Genomic DNA, 20,711 nt, shown 5'->3' with positions numbered 1-20,711 from the left:
CTCTTGGCTCTTGTAGATAATGCTGCTACAAATGTGGGTATACAAATGTGTCTTTGAAATGTCATTTTCAATTATTTTGAGTATATACGCAGAGGTGGGATTGCTAAATCATATGGTAATTCTATTTTTAATTTTTTGAGGAACCACCATACTGTTTTCCATAGTTGCTGTACCATTTTTGGTCCCACCAACAGTGCTGAAGGGTTCCAATTTGCCTATATCCTTGCTAATACTTCTTTTTTTGGTAATGAACATCTTAATGGGTATCAGGTGATATGTTACTATTTTGATTTGCATTTGCATTTTCCAGATGATTAGTGATGTTGAGCATCTCTTCACGTTTGGCTTTGTGTATGTGTGTGCTTGTGTCTGTATGTTTATATATACACATTTTTGGAGAAGTGTCTACTCAAGTCTTTTGCCCAATTTTTGGTTAAGTTGGTTGTTGTTTTTGGCTTTGAGTTGCAGGAGTTAGGAAAGTTTACTTTTATTGCTAAGTAACTTCTGTTCCATTTATTCATCTTAAGTGTGCCAATTATCTTGATTCTTTATTTGCTGTGATTTATACCCATAATTTCTAATCAGTCTAGTAATTTTCATTATTGTAAGCACAGATACTTTTCCCCAAGCCAGTCTTCCATGGAACCAACTTGGTTTTCTGTAGTGGCACTTCTGTCTTTTGTAGTTTTAAATTTTTAGTTTCTGTAGTGATATTATTTTTTCTTATTTTCTTAAAGAATTTTAAATCAAAGTTGTAAATGTTTATAATTTAAAAATATATAGGTAGATAATTTATTTGGCAAACAGTGCTAGCTATCACTTTTACTGTGTTCACAATATTGTTCGTAATACCATAAGTATTATTCGGGTTTCTTAGGTATATTAATCAATTCAGTTCTTACAGTCATACATGGCAGCCTTACTATTATTACGCCAATTTTACAGAGGAGAAATCTGAGGCAAGGAGAGATGACATAACCTGTCCAATATAGGTATTTCAACTGTATAGCCCAAGGTCACACTGGAAGGACTGGTATTTGAACTTAGACAGTTGGATTCCCTAGGTGTACTGGTAACTACTATGCAGCACTTCCTGTCTTTCTTCCTCTTTGAAAAAAAAGAAATGTATGTGCTTTATTTGAATTCTGACTCAACCAACCAAACTATTAAACATTATAAGAAAATCAGGGGATTGTGAACTTACTGAATATTTGACGATATCAAGTACCTCTGGTTAATTTTTTAAGTGTGATGATGGTAAGGTAGTTTTCTCATAAAAATAGTCCTTTTAAGGACAAAACAGCTAAATATGTTAACATAAAGTTATTTATGGCATATATATTATTCTGAGTTATTTATTGAAGAAATTAAATGATGCTTGGGATTTGTTCCTCTATATCATCTTTTAATATATTCATTTTAATCGACATACATTTGTACATATTTATGGGATACAGTGTGATATTTTGATACATGTATACAATGTGTAATGATCAAATTAAGGCAATTAACATATCCATCACCTCAAACCTTCATCATTTCTGTATATGGGTAACCGTCAAAGTCCTCTCTTCTAGCTATTTGAAAAAATACAATAAATTAGTGTTTGCTATAGTCATTCCACAGATCTACAGAATGTTAGAACTTATCCTCACTATTTAGGTATGACTTTGTATATTCATTAACTAGCTTCTCCCTATCCCTTCCTGTTCACTAGGCTTCTTAGTATCTAGTAAGCACTATCCTACTTTCTACTTCTATGAGGTCAAATTTTTAGCTCCCACATAGGAGCGAGAACATGCAGTATTTATCTTTCTGTGCCTAACTTACTTCGCTTAACATGCTGTCCTCCAGGCTCAACCATTGCTGTAAATGACAGGATGTATGTAATTTAAAGTGTTAGCTCTGATGCTTGCCAGGAAAGAGGAGTCCTTGCTCTCTTCCCACAATTTTACCTTCCCCAGAGCTGCCACTTTCAGCTGTTTTAGCAGCCTCATTTGATATTTGCATTGAATCTAAGATTTTTGTAAACTTATTTTTGAAAACTTTTAAAATTGTGAATGACAGGTTTTGAAATATGGACTTTGTGGAATTCTAAGCTTATTTCTTTCAACTTACCAGTTTTGAATATTTATAGATGTACCATGTGCAAAGTGTACCATTCATATACTCCCATCCTGAACCTCCTTGTCTTAGTATAGTTAGGTCATGATTTTGAGGAGGCCATTATTGAGTGTTAATAGGATGATGACCTTGTTAATGTGATTCATACCTGAGCCCTGTAGAATTCTGAGTCCTTTTCCTCTTCTGCAAATTTTTTGTTCTGTTTAAGTGAATTGTTCTTTTGATGTTTGCTTAATTTTCTGTGTGCTTTTCACTCATTCAGTCCTAAACGACCTTGGTTATCCAAATCTCTTCTTGGTATATCCAGAGAGACAGTTATTGTCAAGGCTACTTCTCAAGTCTTCTTGCTTATCATCCAAGGATCTCCCTTTACAGTTATGCCAGGAATTCCTTGTTTGTTTGTTTGTTTGTTTGTTTTTGAGACGGAGTTTCACTCTTGTTATCCAGGCTGGAGTGCAATGGTGCGATCTCGGCTCACCGCAACCTCCGCCTCCTGGGTTCAGGCAATTCTCCTGCCTCAGCCTGCTGAGTAGCTGGGACTACAGGCACGCGCCACCATGCCCAGCTAATTTTTTTGTATTTTTAGTAGAGACGGGGTTTCACCATGTTGACCAGGATGATCTCGATCTCTTGACCTCGTGATCCACCCGCCTCGGCCTCCCAAAGTGCTGGGATTACAGGCGTGAGCCACCGCGCCCGGATTTTTTTTTTTTTTTTTTACTCCCATCCTGTATTGAACTCCTGTTTCCTGTATCACATGCCTGTCTTTTTCTTAGTTTCCTCCCTGTTTTGCAGAAGAACCTCCGACGATAGAACTCCAGGTTGTAAACTGCCTTCCTCATTGCTTCATTGTCTTCTAGCTTTCAGGGTTGCTGTTGAAAAGTCCAAAGACTTTCTGATTCATAACTATTTGCTTATGAGCTTTCCCATCCGCTTTCTGATATTTTATAGAACCTTTTAAATATCCTTACCATTAAAAAAACAGAACTCATGATGACAGATGATGTGCTTAATGTGGGCATATTGAAATCAAATGAAGTGGGCAGGTAGGCACTCAGTGGGCCCTTACAGTCTGCACAGTTATGACCTTACATTTTAGAAAATATTTTGAGTTAGTCATTTGACTTCACCCCTACCCACATTTCCTTTACTTTTTTATTCTGGAATTCTATTTGACTATTAGACTTCTGGACTCATTTTGTAGCCTTCTCACTTTTACTGTTCTATCATCTTTTACCTTTTTTTTTTTTTTTTTTTATTTGAGACGGAGTTTCGCTCTTGTTACCCAGGCTGGAGTGCAATGGCGCTATCTCAGCTCACCGCAACCTCCGCCTCCTGGGTTCAGGCAATTCTCCTGCCTCAGCCTCCTGAGTAGCTGGGATTACAGGCACGCGCCACCGTGCCCAGCTAATTTTTTGTATTTTTAGTAGAGACAGGGTTTCACCATGTTGACCAGGATGGTCTCGATCTCTTGACCTTGTGATTCACCCGCCTCAGCCTCCCAAAGTGCTGGGATTATAGGCTTGAGCCACCGTGTCCGGCTTTTTTTTTTTTTTTTTTAACTCTACATTTTGGACACATTACTTAAAGTTATATTCCAATCTATCTACTGATTTTTTTTTTGAAATTCTTAAAAATTGGCATATAAAATTATATGTATTTATCATGCACAACATGATGCTTTGAAGTATGCATATATATACTGTGGAATGGTTAAGTCTAGAACAAATGCATTACCTCACATAGTCTTATTTTTGTGGTAAGAACAGTTAACATCTATGCCCTTAGCATTGTCCAAGAATACTATATATCGTCATTGTCTCTAGTCACCATCCTATACGATAGATCTGACTTTATTCCTCTTGTCTAACTACAGTAGAGCTGACCTTGTGCCTCTTGTCTAACTGTAAATATGTATCCTTTCATCAATATCTTCCCAACTCCCTCTCCCCGAAACCACCCCAGCCTTTGGTAACCACTACTTCTGTGGGATCAACTCTCTACTTCTGTGGGATCAACTTTTTAGCATTTTGAATTACTGCTTTTTAAGCATCATGTTTTTGTTTGAATAAGTCCAATATATTCTTCTTGATGTTACTATTGTTGAACCTATTCATCTGCTCAGATTCCAGAGAGAAACATCTTTCAGTCTCCTCAGGCCTTAGATGGTATAAAACTGGCTTCAGATGCTATTTAGCTCCAGTAGAGGGAAGAGATAATAAGAAAGACAAACTTCATCTCTGGCCTGCCTCTATCTCATCTTTTCCCTTCAGGTTTGGGGTTCAGGATTTTTGTTTGTTTGTTTGTTTCTATCAGACTATAGGGCTCTCTGAAGATTGATACATAGTCTGAAAAATTCCTCCACTTTATCTAAATTGTTACATATCTGTAATAGTTTTTGAAACTTTTGAGTATAAATTTGACCTTTCCTGGTTTCAGCACTGATGGTTTCTTCTTTTCTCCTTTATTGCTTTTTGTTTATCTATTCTGTTTTGGAGATGAAGGCTCTAAAATCTTTACCCACTTAGCTTCCCACAACCACCCCTGAGAAGTCTGTTTTATCTTTTGTGTCATAATTTTATTTTTTGCTTTTTAAAAATATTCTACTTTCTGCTTCTTTGATTGCTTTTATTCAAGTTCATAATTCACATTTTCTTTTCTGGTTAATACAAACTCTTTTCTGATCTCATATTTCTTTCTATGACTACCTGCTCTGTGTTCAAAGATTCTGCTGTGTCCTCTGGACTTTTAAGACTATGAGCTAGAAATTTTCTGTTAGTAAAGTTTTATCTTTTATATAGTATACCTATTTATTAAGTAAATATTTGCTCTGATTCTAGAATCTTCCCCTTTTTTGAACCATAATATGTTATATTTGCCTGGTGGATTTAGATTTTTCTCCTTTGCTTATCCTTAGGGAAGTCAGTGCATATTCAGCATTGCCCTGTGTTCTTTCTTTTTTTTTTCTTTTAAATTTTACCTTAAGTTCCAGGATACATGTGCAGAACGCGCAGATTTGTTACATAGGTATACATGTGCCATGGTGGTTTGCTGCACCTATCAACCCGTCGTCTAGGTTTTAAGCCCCACACGCATTAGCAACCCTGTGTTCTTTCAAGAAACTTGTATGAGTCACTATTTGACTCAAGTCCAGACAAAGGGAAAAGGTTATATTTGTAGTAGATTAATTTACCAATTAGGAATTCATATTCCTGTGAGGCCTGGGAAAAGAGCCAGCATCAGCTCCAGAGGTAATCAAAGGGAAGTTTGCCTCAAACTAGAGACTTTCTTTTAGGTGTTTGGTGTGGCACTCAGTAATTAGCAAGGTCATTGTCACTTGGCATGGCTGCCATTGCCAGGAGCCAGCTGGGAGTGTCTTTGTCCCACATGTTTTCCGTGGTAGTCATCATGGCCACCTGTCAATCAGAAGTAAATGCAGCCAGAGGTTACTTGCTTGGCTGGCCTCTGAAGCCAGGAATCCTTTTAAAGGAGTTAGTGTATTTTAAATGTACCCCAAGTCTTCCTGGGCTTAGTTCCCTCAGTCCCTATCCCTCTGAACTAGGGGTATCATTATGGGTTTAGTGGATTCTCATTTGCTTATTTTCTGGTCATGCAGTTGCAGTTTCACACGAAGAGGATATTGTGTCTTAGTCCTTTTGTCAACCTCCCATGTCGATTCTTTCAAGTATGTATTTCCAGACGTTTAACAAATAGGTGAGATCTGTAATTTCCAGGGCTGATTCAGGATATTTTCTCTTCTAACCAACTGGTCATTTCTTTGGCAATCTGGCACAAAGAAATGAGCTTATATAGCTTTCTTATTTGGAAATTGTATTTTATACATGTGATTTGAATTGAAGGGGGGCTATTGAGGTAATTTAGACCCAGTGACTATAAAAGAATGGATGAATCATCCAATAAATAAAGAGATGATAAGGCTCATCTTTTGCAAGTGAGAGGCATTAGAGGTAATTTTACAGTTTGAGAAGAGAAATAGAGATGAGAAGAGATGCCTAGGAGAATAGAAAATGGAGACAATTAGGAAAGAAGAGAAGGGGCAACAGTAACCCTCCAAGGGCAGTTAGAGAGCCTGATGTCAGCAGGGCAAACCCACATTAATTCGTGGTTTTCTGTGGCTAGAACACCATTTCGAAGTTCAAGCAAAGGAAATGGAGAGTTTGGCTGATGGCAGGTTGGAAGACTTGCAGAACAGGTATCCAAGCATTTGGAAGAGTTAAACAAGCTACGACTACCACACACACACAAAAAAAATTATTGTGCAACTCTCTAGTTGACAGTCTGGGGCTCTGGTAAGGCAGGGGGTTCCTCTGTCAAAGTGACCCAGCTTACTCAGCTAGATACTGCATGGCATGATTACTTAGGGGAATGACTTTTTTGCCTTGTTTGGTTCCCCCATGATTTGTGCAGTTTTGTAAATAAGTTGAGAAGTAAATAGATTTCATGATATAATTTTAAGACTTCACTCCCAAGAGAAAACTGATTTATACCTTTGAAGTTATATCATGCAGCCCTTGTATTTGGCAAATACACTATTTTTTAAAGCGTTCTTGTAATGTGTGAATAGGTTCAACAAAAGGCTCAAAATTAGACATGTCTCATGTTTTAGAAGAAGACATTTAATTTTCTGTCTTATTTTCATTTTGAAAATATGAAATTAACAATCTGTCATATTTATTGGGCATCTCAAGGAAATGAAACATCCAAATGAGGGTCACATGATTAAAATTTTATGTAGATGAGAGCAGCACAATGTTCTGTCTCAGGGTTACTCTGTAGGTTGTCTGACTTTCATCCTACTTTCTCCATTTTTTATCTGACATTTTTGCTTAAAGATTCCATGTGCTTTCCATGTTTTCTTAATCTTTGATCACTTGGAGTATTGGCCTATGGAAAGAGTATAAGTCTTAGCATTGGTCCTGGTTCAGACCTACCTCAGCTCTTTCCTTTCCTGACTGTGGGACTGTGGGTATGTTGTATAACCTCACAACACCTTTCAAAGTCTGCGGTGTCTCCTCTGTAAAATAACTGAATAGTATCTGCCTCAGACACTAGGGGAAATGACTGCTCCAATGGTTGGCATCCAGTGGCCTCATTAATTCCCAGCCTTCCATCTTTCCCTCTGCTGTTGTTAGTAGTGACGCCATATGACATATTTGTTTGGTGTATCTCATCTATTTCTATATCGCTTTCCTTGCTATGAGCTAGGTGCCCGTGTTTAGCTTTCAGGCAACTCTCTATATTCTGAATATTGAAAGTATTATAAGGTTATATTGCTTAATAACTTAGCTTGGTGAAAGGATATTGCACCTGAGCATGTAGTATGTGTCCTTAAGAATGGAATCTTGTGTGCTTGATTTTTTGCTTTTTATTTATCATATTATTGATATATTCATTTATGTCACACAGAACAAGATAATGTGAATTATAAATACATAAGAGGGAGAAAGGAAAAATGAAAGTAGGAGTGGGCACAAAATAGTACCAGGGATAAGTTTAGTATAAAATAGTACACTGTGAGGGTCCTGTGATTTTCTTGGGTAGGTCCGGCACTCTAACAGTCATCTTGAAAAAGGCAAGGTTCTGTATACATATACTTTTCTCCTGGACTGTTTATTTACCTTCACAGTGTGATAAATCTTTTTTGCTCCTAACACTGGGACTGAGAAGAACATCAGTATTGTCACAGGGCAGCTATGGAATTCTGTGTTGAACGTCATGACGAGATAGCTTGAGAACTTTACTATTTATTTGTCAATAAAAATAATTGCTCTAATGGGGGAAGAAAATAGGAAGGCTCTACAGTTCTAAGCAACTAGAGCCTAAAGTGATTGAAACTGCAGTATGAAGGATACTGCACAAAAACATAGCAATTAAAAAGTTAAGCCTATAGAAGTTACTGTCAAATCTAGATTATTTCTTAGAAAAGCACCTCTTCTGAGCTTCTCATTTGCCCAATATCCCTGCGCTAATATAGGGTAGCACCATGGGATTTGGGGGACAAAGGACTTGGAGTAAATGTCCAACTCCACAGTTCCTACTGTACAAGACTTGGATCTTGTGACCCCAGGTTCATTACTTTTACTGTTATGAAAAGTATCATTTTCTAATAGTGTGAAAAGTGTTCAGGTATCATCTTGCATGTTGGTGAAACTAGAAAGTATATTTACAGATAAAAGCTCCCTAAAGTCAAGACTGGCTTAGCCTTACTTTTTGTGCTCCCAGTTCCCTACAGATGTTCAATAATGTCTTTTTTTTTTTTTTTTTTTTTTTTTTTTTTTTTTTTTTTTTTTTGAGATGGAGTCTCGTTCTGTCACCCGGGTTGGAGTGCAGTGGCATCACCTCAGCTCACTACAGCCTCCGCCTGCTGGGTTCAAGTAATTTTCCTGCCTCAGCATCCTGAGTTGGTGAGATTACAGGCATGTGCCACCATGCGCAGCTAATTTTTATATTTTTAGTAGAGATGGCATTTCACCATGTTGGCCAGGCTGATCTCAAACTCCTGACCTCTAATAATCCACCGGTCTCTGCCTCCCAAAGTTCGGAGATTACAGATGTGAGCCACTGTGCCCGGCCAACAAGGTCTTTTGAATAAAAGAATAGATATTGTTAGGGGGTATAAAAACCACCTGAAAATGAAAACGTTTCTAAAAAATGAAAGAATCTTAAAAAATTCTTTTCTTAAAATGAAAACTTTTTTTCTCTCTGGACTAAATTGCAATGTGGAAAGAGTCACATCAGCCTTTGGACAGAACTAGAGCCATTATTTACTGTAGGGAAGTTAGCATCTTTCTGAGTTTTCTTAATGAACATGTTAATAAGAGAAGATTTGGTTATACATTGTGCTTATTTACCTCCTCCCTTTGAGGATGTCAAAAGGATTTTAGAAATGCACTCTTTTTCACACAGGTGGATGTCTGATTTACGAAGCTCCCCATCCACCTATCTGAGTACCTGACCTCTCATGACTGACTCCTACAGGATCAGGTATCTTGCCTTTCTTTAGTCTTAGAAGTAGCAACTAAGTTCCTTGAGGAAGTATAGGCAGGGAACACAATCACTTTTGTTGTTTCATATAGGCCTGGTCCTATAGTCCTGCTGTAGTCCTGGTTCTAACATTAAACGTGTGATTCTAGTCACTTTTCTTCTCTCAGCCTCGATTTTTCTTGTGTAAATAGGTGGGATTGGACTGGGTGATATCTAATCACTTGATGGTATTAGGGCAGTCCACCCTTATCTGAAGTTTCACTTTCCACTGTTACAGTTACCTGCAATTAAACTTGGTCCAAAAATATTAAATGAAAAATTTCAGAAATAAACAGTTTACAAGTTGTAAAATAGTGTGGATGAAATCTCACACTGTCCGTGTGATTCATTTCCGCATTTCCGCACCGTGTATGCTACCCACACATTAGTCACTTAGTAGCTGTCTCTGTTATGTACAGGGTTGGCTATTATTCACAGTTTCTTTGTTTGTTTGTTTGTTTGTTTCTTTCTTTCTTTCTTTCCTTTCTTTCTTTTTCTTTCTCTTTTTTCCTTCCTTCCTTCTTTTCTTTTCTTTTCTTTTCTTTTCTTTTCTTTTTTTCTTTTCTTTTCTTTTCTTTCTTGACAAAGTCTCGCTCTGTTGCCGAGGCTGGAGTGCAGGGGTGCCATCTTGACTCACTGCAACCGCCACCTCCTAGGTTCAAGCAATTCTCCTGCCTTAGCCTCCTGAGTAGCTAGGATTACAGGCATATGCCACCATGCCCAGCTATTTTTTGTATTTTTAGCAGAGATGGGGTTTTGTCATGTTGGCCAGGCTGCTCTCAAACTCCTGACCTCAGGTGATCCGCCCGCCTCGGCTTCCCAAAGTGCTGAGATTTCAGGCATGAGCCATCGCGTGGGACCCACTATCCAGTTTCAAGTATCTACTGGGAGGTGGGAGCTTAGAATCTACTCCTCAGATAAATGGGGGTGGTTACTGCATTCTCTTTGCCCTCTGTGTAAGCCATCAGTTCTTCACTGAGGATTATTCAGTTCCTTTTATATGTCAGATGGCTTTTCCCCCTCAGCCACCCTCCCTAGCTCTGTGACTTGAAACTGTCTCCACAGAACATCTGGCAGGGACACAGAGTTGGATTCAAAGCTATGAAAATTCCTCAACTTAAGAGTATTTGGACAGGTAATATGGAAATCATGGAATTTAGATGTTAGATTTTCCTTACTGGCTTCCTGTTGGCATTAAGCTGTTATTTGGCACTGATGTGTAGGGATCCTTGCCTCTTTTGGCTAATGGTACTTCATACCCATATGCTAGTCTTTTATGCTAAATGTGGGTTTTCCTGTTGTTTTCCAGGTACACAGTTTCTCCTAGCATGACCTCGATCTGATTCACAAACAAGAAAATTTGTCTCCTATAGTTCTGGGGCACATTCACTGCCTACAACCACAGAGCGGTCATGGCTGCCATCTCTACTTCCATCCCTGCAATTTCACAGCCCCAGGTAAGGGCTTCAAACTAGCAGAGGTCTGAGGTAATCATCATTTTGTCAAATATTTAAATTGGGTTTTAGAAAGTGTGTTTGACTCTAGGGATCATGTATATCTCTCTGGCTATCATTTGGTGCATATTTGAATAATGGTGCTTTTGTGAGTGAGGTGCCATTTAGTTCAGGAAGCAGCTGGAACAATAAACAAGTGATTTTAGTGAACTGGCCTCTGTTCTTAGGATGCCTTGGTTTTCAGTGCTTAGGATGCCCAACTGTCACTATAGGCATCAGACTCTGAATTAAAATAAGTCAATAGTAAACCCTGCTGCTTTTCCTCTCTTGACTTTCGTGGTGGGGTGGGTGAGTGGGTGGGATTTAATAAAATATATCAGAATGGATCTAACTTTATAGCAAGTGTTCTGAGAGCTGTCTTGTCCTCCTCCTATACTTACTCTTTTTCCTTGACCTGCTTTAGGAACTTTGAAAACAAAATGCAAATCCAGAAACTTCTGAACAGCAATCATATGAGTTATATTTTTCTGTTCAGTGAAGAGCAGTAATAAGGCAGAAATATGGTCTTTGTTCAGATGATTTTACAGCCTGATCTAATCAAGAATTCACTGGACTCTTTCAGATTCAGCAGAGAGTATAATACAATGTGGAAACAGACTTTGGAGTCATAAGGCCACAGTTCACATCCCTGTTCCTCTGACTGCGGGATGAAGATCCTTAGTCATGCCACCCTCTCTCAGTTTCAGTTTCCTTGCATGTAATCATTCCTCACACGATGGTTACATGGATTAAATGATAGTTTATATACATGTGGCATATAAAGTACTCAGCAAGTGTCATTTCCCATTTACTCTTCATTTATCTTCTTTCTTTCTTTTTTTATGAAATTATACTTTAAGTTCTGGGGTACATGTGCAGAATGTGCAGGTTTGTTACATCGATGTATACATGCCATGGTGGTTTGCTGCATCCATTACCCTGTCATCTACATTAGGTATTTCTCCTAATGCTATCCCACTTCTATCCCCCCACTCCCTGCTATCCCTCTCCTAGCATCCCACCCCTGACAGGCCCTGGTAGGTGATGTTCCCCTCCCTGTGTCCATGTGTTCTCATTGTTCAGCACCCACTTATGAGTGAGAGCATGTGGTGTTTGGTTTTCTGTTCTTGTGTCATTTTGCTGAGAATGATGATTTCCAGCTTTATCCATATTTTTTCTATAGTGTGACCTTCTCTCTCATTCATGACAATCATTTTTTGCCCAACTTTATTTATTTATTTATTTTTTTGAGAAGGAGTGTCACTCTGTTGCCCAGGCTGGAGTCCAGTGGTGCGATCTTGCCTCATTGCAACCTACCTTCCGGGTTCAAGTGATTGTTCTGTCTCAGCTTCTTGGGTAGCTAATATTACGGGCACCTACCACGACACCTGGCTAATTTTGTATTTTAGTAGAGATAGGGTTTCCCCATGTTGGCCAGGCTGGTCTCAAACTCCTGACCTCAGGTGATCATTCGTCTTGGCCTCTCAAAGTGCTGGGATTACAGGCATGAGCCACTGCCTCTGGCCTCAGCCAACTTTAAAGAAAAGGCATACAAGAAAGAGCTATATTGATTGAAATTTGAACTTGATACAGAACGTTGTTCCACACTCCTTTTTTCAGTATGATTTTGCAGGCTATTCAATTTTGTATGTATTTCAAGTAGGGGTGTGTGTGTTTGTGAGAGACGGAGCGAAGAAAGACAAAAAGAACAAGGGACATTCTTACTTCGTTTAGTATAGTGTTTTCTCCTCAGCACCATTTGGGATGTCATCCTTGTTGTCGACCTTGGAATTTTATCATATGAATAAAGCCCTTAATTCATATCGTATGAATAAAGAATAAAATACTAAGGTCATTAGCATTATTTTCCAGAATGTTTGGTGTTACCACCATCATATGCATTTGTCTTTCTGGTAAGTGTATCACTGTCCTTTCAACAGTTCATTTACTTTGGGTGTTTGGTTTCCCTTATCCTCAATAGATTTTTTTTTGGTGTATCAGAAACTTGGAGAATGGGCAAAGAGATTTAGTGCCTGTTACCTGAGGTCACTATTTCAAAGTCCACTGCAGCTGTTCCCATGTAATGACTCTTCTTAGTCCTTTTGTGCGGTGAGTTAGGCTAGCACAGATTTTCTAGACAAGGTATTTCCATATTCCAGTGTTGCTGCTGTCATCTGTCAGCATTTCCAATGGCATTTTCTTATCAGCTGGTGAGGAATAGAAATACTATTAAATGACTCATTTAATTACAATGTTTAACACTACCCAAGGGAGAAAGAGGTTATATTTCATACAGTCACTGGGGGAAATGTATACTCTTGTAAATTCCCTGTGGGAAAGTAAATTGGTACAGTTACTCTGAAGGGTAATTTGACAATATCTATTAAAATTATACACTTTTCACATGCCCTGCTCCTGTCTTGGAATCTACATTTAAAAAAACACATACATAAGCTCAAGGAGTGTATAAAAATATTCGTTGAAGCACTGGTTGCAAATCAAGAAGTACAAAATTTTGTGAATATCCAGTAGTAGGAAGACTTAATGAATTCAGGAATGTGGACATGATTGAAATACTATTCAGTAGTTTATTTAGTTTTTCTTTTTGTGACAGAGTCTTGCTGTGTTGCCCAGGCTGGAGGGCCGTGGTGTGATCTCAGCTCACTGCAACCTCTGCCTCCTGGGTTCCAATGATTCTCCTACATCAGCCTCCCAAGTAGCTGGGATTACAGGTGTGTGCCTGGCTAATTTTTATATTTTTAGTAGACATGGGGTTTCACCATGTTGGCCAGGCTGGTCTCAAACTCCTGACCTCAGTTGATCTGCTTGTCTCGACCTCCCAAAGTGCTGGGATTAAAGGCTTGAGCCACCACACCTGACCACTATTCAGGAGTTTTCAAATGAAGATATCTACACAGCTATATATTGCTCAAAGACATTGTAGGGAAGAAAAAGAAAGCAAGATGCAAAATAGTACTTAGGGAAAGATACCATTACAATTCTAAAACAAGATTGTATATTTTTAGGGACAAATATATGATGCATTAATGGAAGTGCATAATGAAAGGTCTAAAACATACATTCTTGACATAATGGTATTGCCCCAAGAAGACAAAAATTGGGTCTTGGGAGATGAAAATATCCCTCCAAAACTAATACCTCTATCCAACAAAATCCTATTCCTTAGTATTTAGTTTTTTTCTCATTAGAGAGAATTTAAATTTAATTAACTTTCCTCCTTAAGGATCACTAATGAGGATTAAAAAATGGCCAAGAAACACTGGTTTCTTGAAGGAGGCACATGGGCTCCCCAGTCACCCTGCTTCAATTTACTAATTACCTGAGCCTGGAGGGGAAGGTGTTCACCCTCTTAGTGCCTCTATTTCCTTACCCACAGAATGAGCATAGCAATAATGAAACCAACTTGATAGGGTTGTTTTCCTCATAAGGAGGAAATGAAATAATTTCTATAAAACTCAGAACAGTGCCTGGCACCTACAGGTATTGATCGACTTATGACCTATGCAACTTAACGACCATTAGACTTTTGGACCACAATCGATAGCCACGACTGCTCCGCGTCTGGCAATGCAAACGTTGCCCGGCTGGGCATACGACGGTGCAGACCAGCTTCTGGCAGCACTACCATCTCCACGTGCACCATTTCAACTGTTATCCCAGACTCGGTACAGCAAACTCAACTTAGGACCAAATCGTGTTGCGACCGGCCTGTCGGAACCAATCGTGGTCTTAAGTCGAGCACTAGCTATATTCTGGGCACATATAGCCCAATACATGTTAGCAAGCATTATTATTATTGTTCAGCAAGCCTTGTAGCAGGCCTGCGGGATACAGGAATAAATAAAAGAAGTAAGTTTTGCCCTGCCAGAGTTTAGAGATACAATGGGAGATATATAGATAAAACAAAAAGTTACAGTGCTTTGCCACCAATGCAGGAATGCACAAATTCAGAAGTATGGGTTCTCTGGGAGGAAAGTGGAGAACCAAGAAAAGACTTGGAGGATCAGGGAAGGCTTCTTGAAGGAAGACCACTAGGCTGAGAACAAATGAATATGAGTTATTTTGGTAAAGGAGAAGAAAAGGCGTAGATGAATGTCAAGTGTTCCAAGGTGTGTGAGAGAGAGAGCAAAGCATTTAGAATTTTGTTTTGGATGGTTGTGGTACAGTGGGGCATGGAATTGTAAACAGTGATGTCCCTAGAGCCACCTATACCAACTCACAGAGGTGGATTGATAATTTTCAGGAGTTTTGTGAGTTTATTGACTTTATGCTAGCAGCTTGAAATCAACCACATGGAATTGTTACACTGCAGAAATTGGCAAATGCTAGAATTAGCATAAATGGGTTAGGTTATAAAGTTGGAGCTTTTACAAGGTCTTGCAAACCATATTAAAGAATTTAACATTGATCTTAAGTCTTTGTTAGCTTAATGATCCCAGCCTTTGAAATAGACCTGGGTTCAAGTCCTGACTTTTGATAATTCTTCTACTGAGCAAGTTTGTTAATTAACCTTAACCCGGGTACTTCCTTCCATTATTCTCACTGCATTTTGGGAATAGTGGCAGCCTCTGATGGTGGGGGAACTAAGCCCACTGGGAAGGAGTCAGCTATACATCCAGGCATTAGGTCATAGAGGCAGATAGCTTCTTCTGGAGAGATGCAGACCATTGGGTCACTTGGTTCCCAGGATTCTTTGGCCAATTATGGGCCTCCTGATTATATGTCAATTCTTCACATGTAATTTGTGCAGTCAGATTTAGTCCAAGGCTGACTCGCCCTTGTCCACAAGCTTCTACTGATGTCGTCTCCCTTATCAGTTTTCCCCAGGTTCAAAAAAGGTAAAAATAATTTAGATATAGCATCTTCTTAGGCAAAGTATGATAAGCAGCTCATTCTATCACCTTAGTCTGGTATTGTTTGGCACATCAACTTGCATTCTTTTCAAGTGAATTCAGGGACCTGTGTAAAGATAAATCCACATTCAAGTGTAAAAGGCCTGAAAATCCTTTTCTGAGGCTAACACAACAATTTTTTAAAAAAGCTTTTGGTTTTGTTCATTACTGTATTCATTTGGTAACAAAGAGCATTTTTCTAATCAAGGCTGCATAATAATACATATAAACTAATTAATATGAGCAAATAGCTTGTGATTGTTTCAAACAACAATAGGAAAGAAAGCTTGCATTGTCACGCCTGCTGAGATTTCTGTTTAGTTAGTCAAAGATATGCCTTGTGCTTTGAAGTGGGGCAAGTTTGTATTCTCTGCTTTACCCCTGCCTGGACTGTGAGATTTTTGTTTTCTCATGCTGAGAGAGCACCTAGCTCTTACAAAGCTAGGTGATGAATACTAAGATGAAACTGGACTAGCAGCAGCAAGAAGATGCTGTGTTTGCAGCCTATTTGTAATTCTGCTGGTCCAGACGCTGATAAAGAGTTTCCTTATCCAGAGGAAACTCCCAGGATGTATTTGTAGACAGGAACCTGTTCATCATGAGGTTGAGTTAATGTGTTCATGTCCTATGGATATTGGGGACAAGGAGATGGAGTAGGAAACCAAACACACATGCAGCTCTCCAGAGCCATTTTCTCCTTGTAGCACTGTGTTAAGCATTACCCTGTGCTTGGTCAGATTACTGTGGGTAGAAGTTGGATTTAAAGTTTCATTTTCATTTGTCACGAATAAGTCAAGTACAAGAGTGAGAAGTTTGTCTTCTCTCAAACCTAGGATTATATTAGAGACCAGAATAGGTATCTGAGAACCAAAAAAGTATTCAGGAAAGATTCTTCTTCATCAGTATTTTTCAAGGTGTGTCATTCTGTCCCTCATTTGTTATGTGACCATTAAAACATTTTTTTTATATTTATTTACTTGAATTTAAGTTATTGTATTTTAAAATATTTTAGGTTGTGGGATACATGTGCAGAACATGCATGTTTGTTACATAGGGATACATGTGCCATGGTAGTTTGCTGTACCTGTCAACCCATCATCTAGGCATTTTTTGTTTTTGTTTTTGTTTTTTGTTTGTTTGTTTGTTTGTTTTTTTGAGACAGAGTCTCACTCTATTGCCCAGACTGGAGTGCAGTGGTGCGATCTTGGCTCACCACAACCTCTGCCTCTCAGGTTCAAGCGATTCTCCTGCCTCAGCCTCCTGAATAGCTACAACTATAGGCACGCACCACTGTGCTCAGCTAATTTTTGTATTTTAGTAGAGATGGGGTTTCACTATGTTGGCCAGACTGGTCTCGAACTCCTGACCATATGATCCGCCCACCTCAGCCTCCCAAAGTGCTGGTATCACGGGTGTGAGCCACTGCACCCAGCCCATTATCTAGGTTTTAAGCCCACGTGTATTAAGTATTTGTCCTGATGCTCTCCCTCCCCTAGAGCCCCACCCCCAACATGCACTGGTATGTGATGTTCCCCTCCCTGTGTTCATGTGTTCTCATTGTTCAGCTACCACTTATGTGAGAACATGTGGTATTTGGTTTTCTGTTCCTGTGTTAGTTTGCTGAGAATGATGGTTTCCAGCTTCATCCATGTCTCTGCAAAGGACATAAACTCATTCTTTTTTACAGCTGCATAGTATTCATTCCATGGTATATATGTGCCACATTTTCTTTATCCAGTCTATCATTGATGGGCATTTAGGTTGGTTCCAAATCTTTGCTACTGTAAATAGTACTACAGTAAACATAATGTGCACATGTGTCTGTATAGTAGAATGATTTATAATCCTTTGGGTATACCCAGTAATGGGTTTGCTAGGTCAAATGGTATTTCTGGTTCTAGATCCTTGAGGAATCACTGTACCGTCTTCCACAATGGTTGAACTAATGTACACTCCCACCAACAGGTCAAAAGCATTCCCATTTCTCCATAGCCTCACCAGCATCTCTTGTTTCCTGACTTTTTCATAATTGCCATTCTAACTGGTATGAGATGGTATCTCATTGTGGTTTTTATTTGCATTTCTCTAATGACCAGGGATGATGAGCATTTTTTTCATATGGTTTTTGGCTGCATAAATGTCTTCTTTTGAGAAGACATTTCATATTCTTTGCACACATTTGGATGAGGTGGTTTGTTTTTCTCTCATAAATTTGTTTAAGTTCCTTGTAGATTCTGGATATTAGCCCTTTGTCAGATGGATAGATTGCAAAAATTTTCTCCCATTCGGTAGGTTGACTGTTCATGACCACTTTGGTTTTAAGCCAAGGAGATAAAGATATTTCGATTCCTCCAAGTGATTTCCTGTAGCTTTCATTGAAAATGTGAATTTGGGTAGATTTTCAGTGTCTTACTTAAGAGGTTGTTCCTCCAATTCTCATTCAGGGTTCTGATAAAAGGTTATTAGGGTCGGGTGCAGTGGCTCATGCCTGTAATCCTAGCACTTTGGGAGGCTGAGGCGGGTGGATCACCTGAGGGCAGAAGTTAGAGACCATCCTGGCCAATATGGTGAAACCCCATCTCTACTAAAAAACAAAAATCAGCTGGGTGTGGTGGCATGTGCCTGTAATTCTAGCTACTCTGGAGGCGAAGGCAGGAGAATGACTTGAACCCGGGAGGCAGAGGCTGCAGTGAGTTGATACCATGCTCCTGTACTCCAGGCTAGGTGACAGAGACTCCATCTCAAAAAAAAAAAAAAAAAAAAAAAAAAAAAGATTGGTACCTGCTTATTGTGTTTTGGAAGACCCTTGTTTTTGGATATCCATCTGTGTTTTAGAAGATTTTATTTCTGATATGAGAAAGTGGATTTTTTTTTTTTAAATAGAAGAAACTGAATTTTACATTTAATGGGTTGCTTTTTTTTGAGGCTGAAAGATTTGTGGGTTTTTTTTTTGTTTTTTTTTTTTTTGGTAGAACTTTGTACTATGATAGCTTTCAGACAGTCACAAAAATAAAAATAACAGTGAATCTCAATATAGCCACCAACTAGATTCAGTAATAACATTTGACACACTTGCTTCATTTGCCCCCTTTTTTTGGGATGAAGTATTCTAGAATCCCTAGCATTGTCATCTTTTAAAAAATCCCCTCATGTCGCCGGGCACAGTGGCTCAAGCCTGTAATCCCAGCACTTTGGGAGGCCGAGGCGGGTGGATCACGAGGTCGAGAGATCAAGACCATCCTGGTCAACGTGGTGAAACCCCGTCTCTACTAAAAATACAAAAAATTAGCTGGGCATGGTGGCGCGTGCCTGTAATCCCAGCTACTCAGGAGGCTGAGGCAGGAGAATTGCTTGAACCCAGGAGGCGGAGGTTGCGGTGAGCCGAGATTGTGCCATTGCACTCCAGCCTGGGTAACAAGAGCAACACTCTGTCTCAAAAAAAAAAAAAAAAAAAAAAAAAAAAAAAAAATCCCCTCATGTTAATATGCATATCGAAAAATAATTTGCTTAAATAACCAAATTATCACACTTAGCAAAAGTATAAACAACTTGTTAATATCACTTGTTACTCAATTCATATTCAGATTTAGTTGCCTTTCTAAAATGTGTTTTAGTAGTTAGTGGGTTAATTATTTTTATTTTTTAAAAATATTGATTAGATCAGTTTACTATTTTGCATAAAATGATTCAATGACTATTGAGGTTTAAAAAGGCAATTCCACTTCCTCTCTTTATTTTCTTTTTTCTTTTTTTTTTTTTTTTTATTGCATTTTAGGTTTTGGGGTACATGTGATGAACATGCAAGATTGTTGCATAGGTACACACTTGGCAGTGTGGTTTGCTGCCTTCCGTCCCCTCACCTGTATCTGTCATTTCTCCCCATGCTATCTCTTCCCACCTCCCCACCCCCCCGCCCCTCCCCCATTTCCCCCCAACAGACCCCAGTGTGTAGTGCTCCCCTCCCTGTGTCCATGTGTTCTCATTGTTCAACACCCACCTATGAGTGAGAATATATGGTGTTTGATTTTCTGCTCTTGTGTCAGTTTGCTGAGAATGATGGTTTCCAGGTTCATCCATGTCCCTACAAAGGACGTGAACTCATCGTTTTTGATGGCTGCGTAATATTCCATGGTGTATATGTACCACATTTTCCCTATCCAGTCTATCATCGTTGGGCATTTGGGTTGGTTCCAGGTCTTTGCTATTGTAAACAGTGCTGCAATGAACATTCGTGTGCACGTGTCCTTGTAGTAGAATGATTTATAATCCTTTGGATATATACCCAGTAATGGGATTGCTGGGTCAAATGGGATTTCTATTTTTAGGTCCTTGAGGAATCGCCACACTGTCTTCCACAATGGTTGAATTAATTTACATTCCCACCAACATTGTAAAAGTGTTCCTATTTCTCCACATCCTCTCCAGGATCTGTTGTTTCCCGATTTTTTAATGATCACCATTCTAATTGGTGTGAGATGGTATCTCAATGTGGTTTTGATTTGCATTTCTCTGATGACCAGTGATGATGAGCATTTTTTCATATGTTTGTTGGCCTCCTGTATGTCTTCTTTTGTAAAGTATCTGTTCATATCCTTCGCCCATTTTTGAATAGGCTTGTTTGTTTTTTTCTTGTAGATCTGCTTTAGTTCTTTGTAAATTCTGGATATCAACCCCTTGTCAGATGGGTAGGCTGCAAAAATTTTTTCCCATTCTGTTGGTTGCCGATTCACTCTACTGACTGTTTCTTTTGCCGTGCAGAAGCTGTGGAGTTTGATTAGGTCCCATTTGTCTATTTTGGCTTTTGTTGCCATTGCTTTTGGCATTTTGGTCATGAAGTCCTTGCCTACACCTATGTCCTGAATGGTTTTGCCTAGATTTTCTTCTAAGGTTTTTATGGTATTAGGTCTGATGTTTAAGTCTTTAATCCATCTGGAGTTAATTTTGGCGTAAGGTGTCAGGAAGGGGTCCTGTTTCTGCTTTCTGCACATGGCTAGCCAGTTTTCCCAACACCATTTATTAAACAGGGAGTCCTTTCCCCATTGCTTGTTTTTGTCAGGTTTGTCGAAGATCAGATGGTTGTGGGTATGTTGTATTTCCTCTGAGACTTCTGTTCTGTTCCATTGGTCTATATCTCTGT

At 39.0% G+C, this 20,711-nt stretch overlaps 1 protein-coding gene across 11 annotated transcripts in view; it reads left to right on the top strand.

The window, feature by feature from the left end:
* LPAR1 (lysophosphatidic acid receptor 1) overlaps positions 1-20,711 on the top strand; it is a 181,030-nt gene that overhangs the window by 65,468 nt on the left and 94,851 nt on the right. For 6 of the 11 annotated variants that reach the window (XM_074395161.1, XM_010335965.3, XM_074395158.1 and 3 more), the window contains exon 2: positions 10,478-10,625. In XM_074395161.1, coding sequence (XP_074251262.1) covers positions 10,581-10,625 — 45 coding nt within the window. In that variant the 5' untranslated portion in view covers positions 10,478-10,580. Of the gene's footprint in view, positions 1-8,559; positions 9,130-9,892; positions 10,304-10,477; positions 10,626-20,711 lie in introns of those variants that run through there. The other 5 variants (XM_074395162.1, XM_074395155.1, XM_074395154.1 and 2 more) reach the window with 5 other exon arrangements.

The sequence above is a fragment of the Saimiri boliviensis genome, chromosome 2 (genome assembly GCF_048565385.1).
Source record: "Saimiri boliviensis isolate mSaiBol1 chromosome 2, mSaiBol1.pri, whole genome shotgun sequence".
Classification (NCBI taxonomy): domain Eukaryota; kingdom Metazoa; phylum Chordata; class Mammalia; order Primates; family Cebidae; genus Saimiri; species Saimiri boliviensis.
The sequence above is the reverse complement of the archived record's forward strand: the minus strand, read 5'-3'. Positions and strand labels throughout refer to the sequence as shown.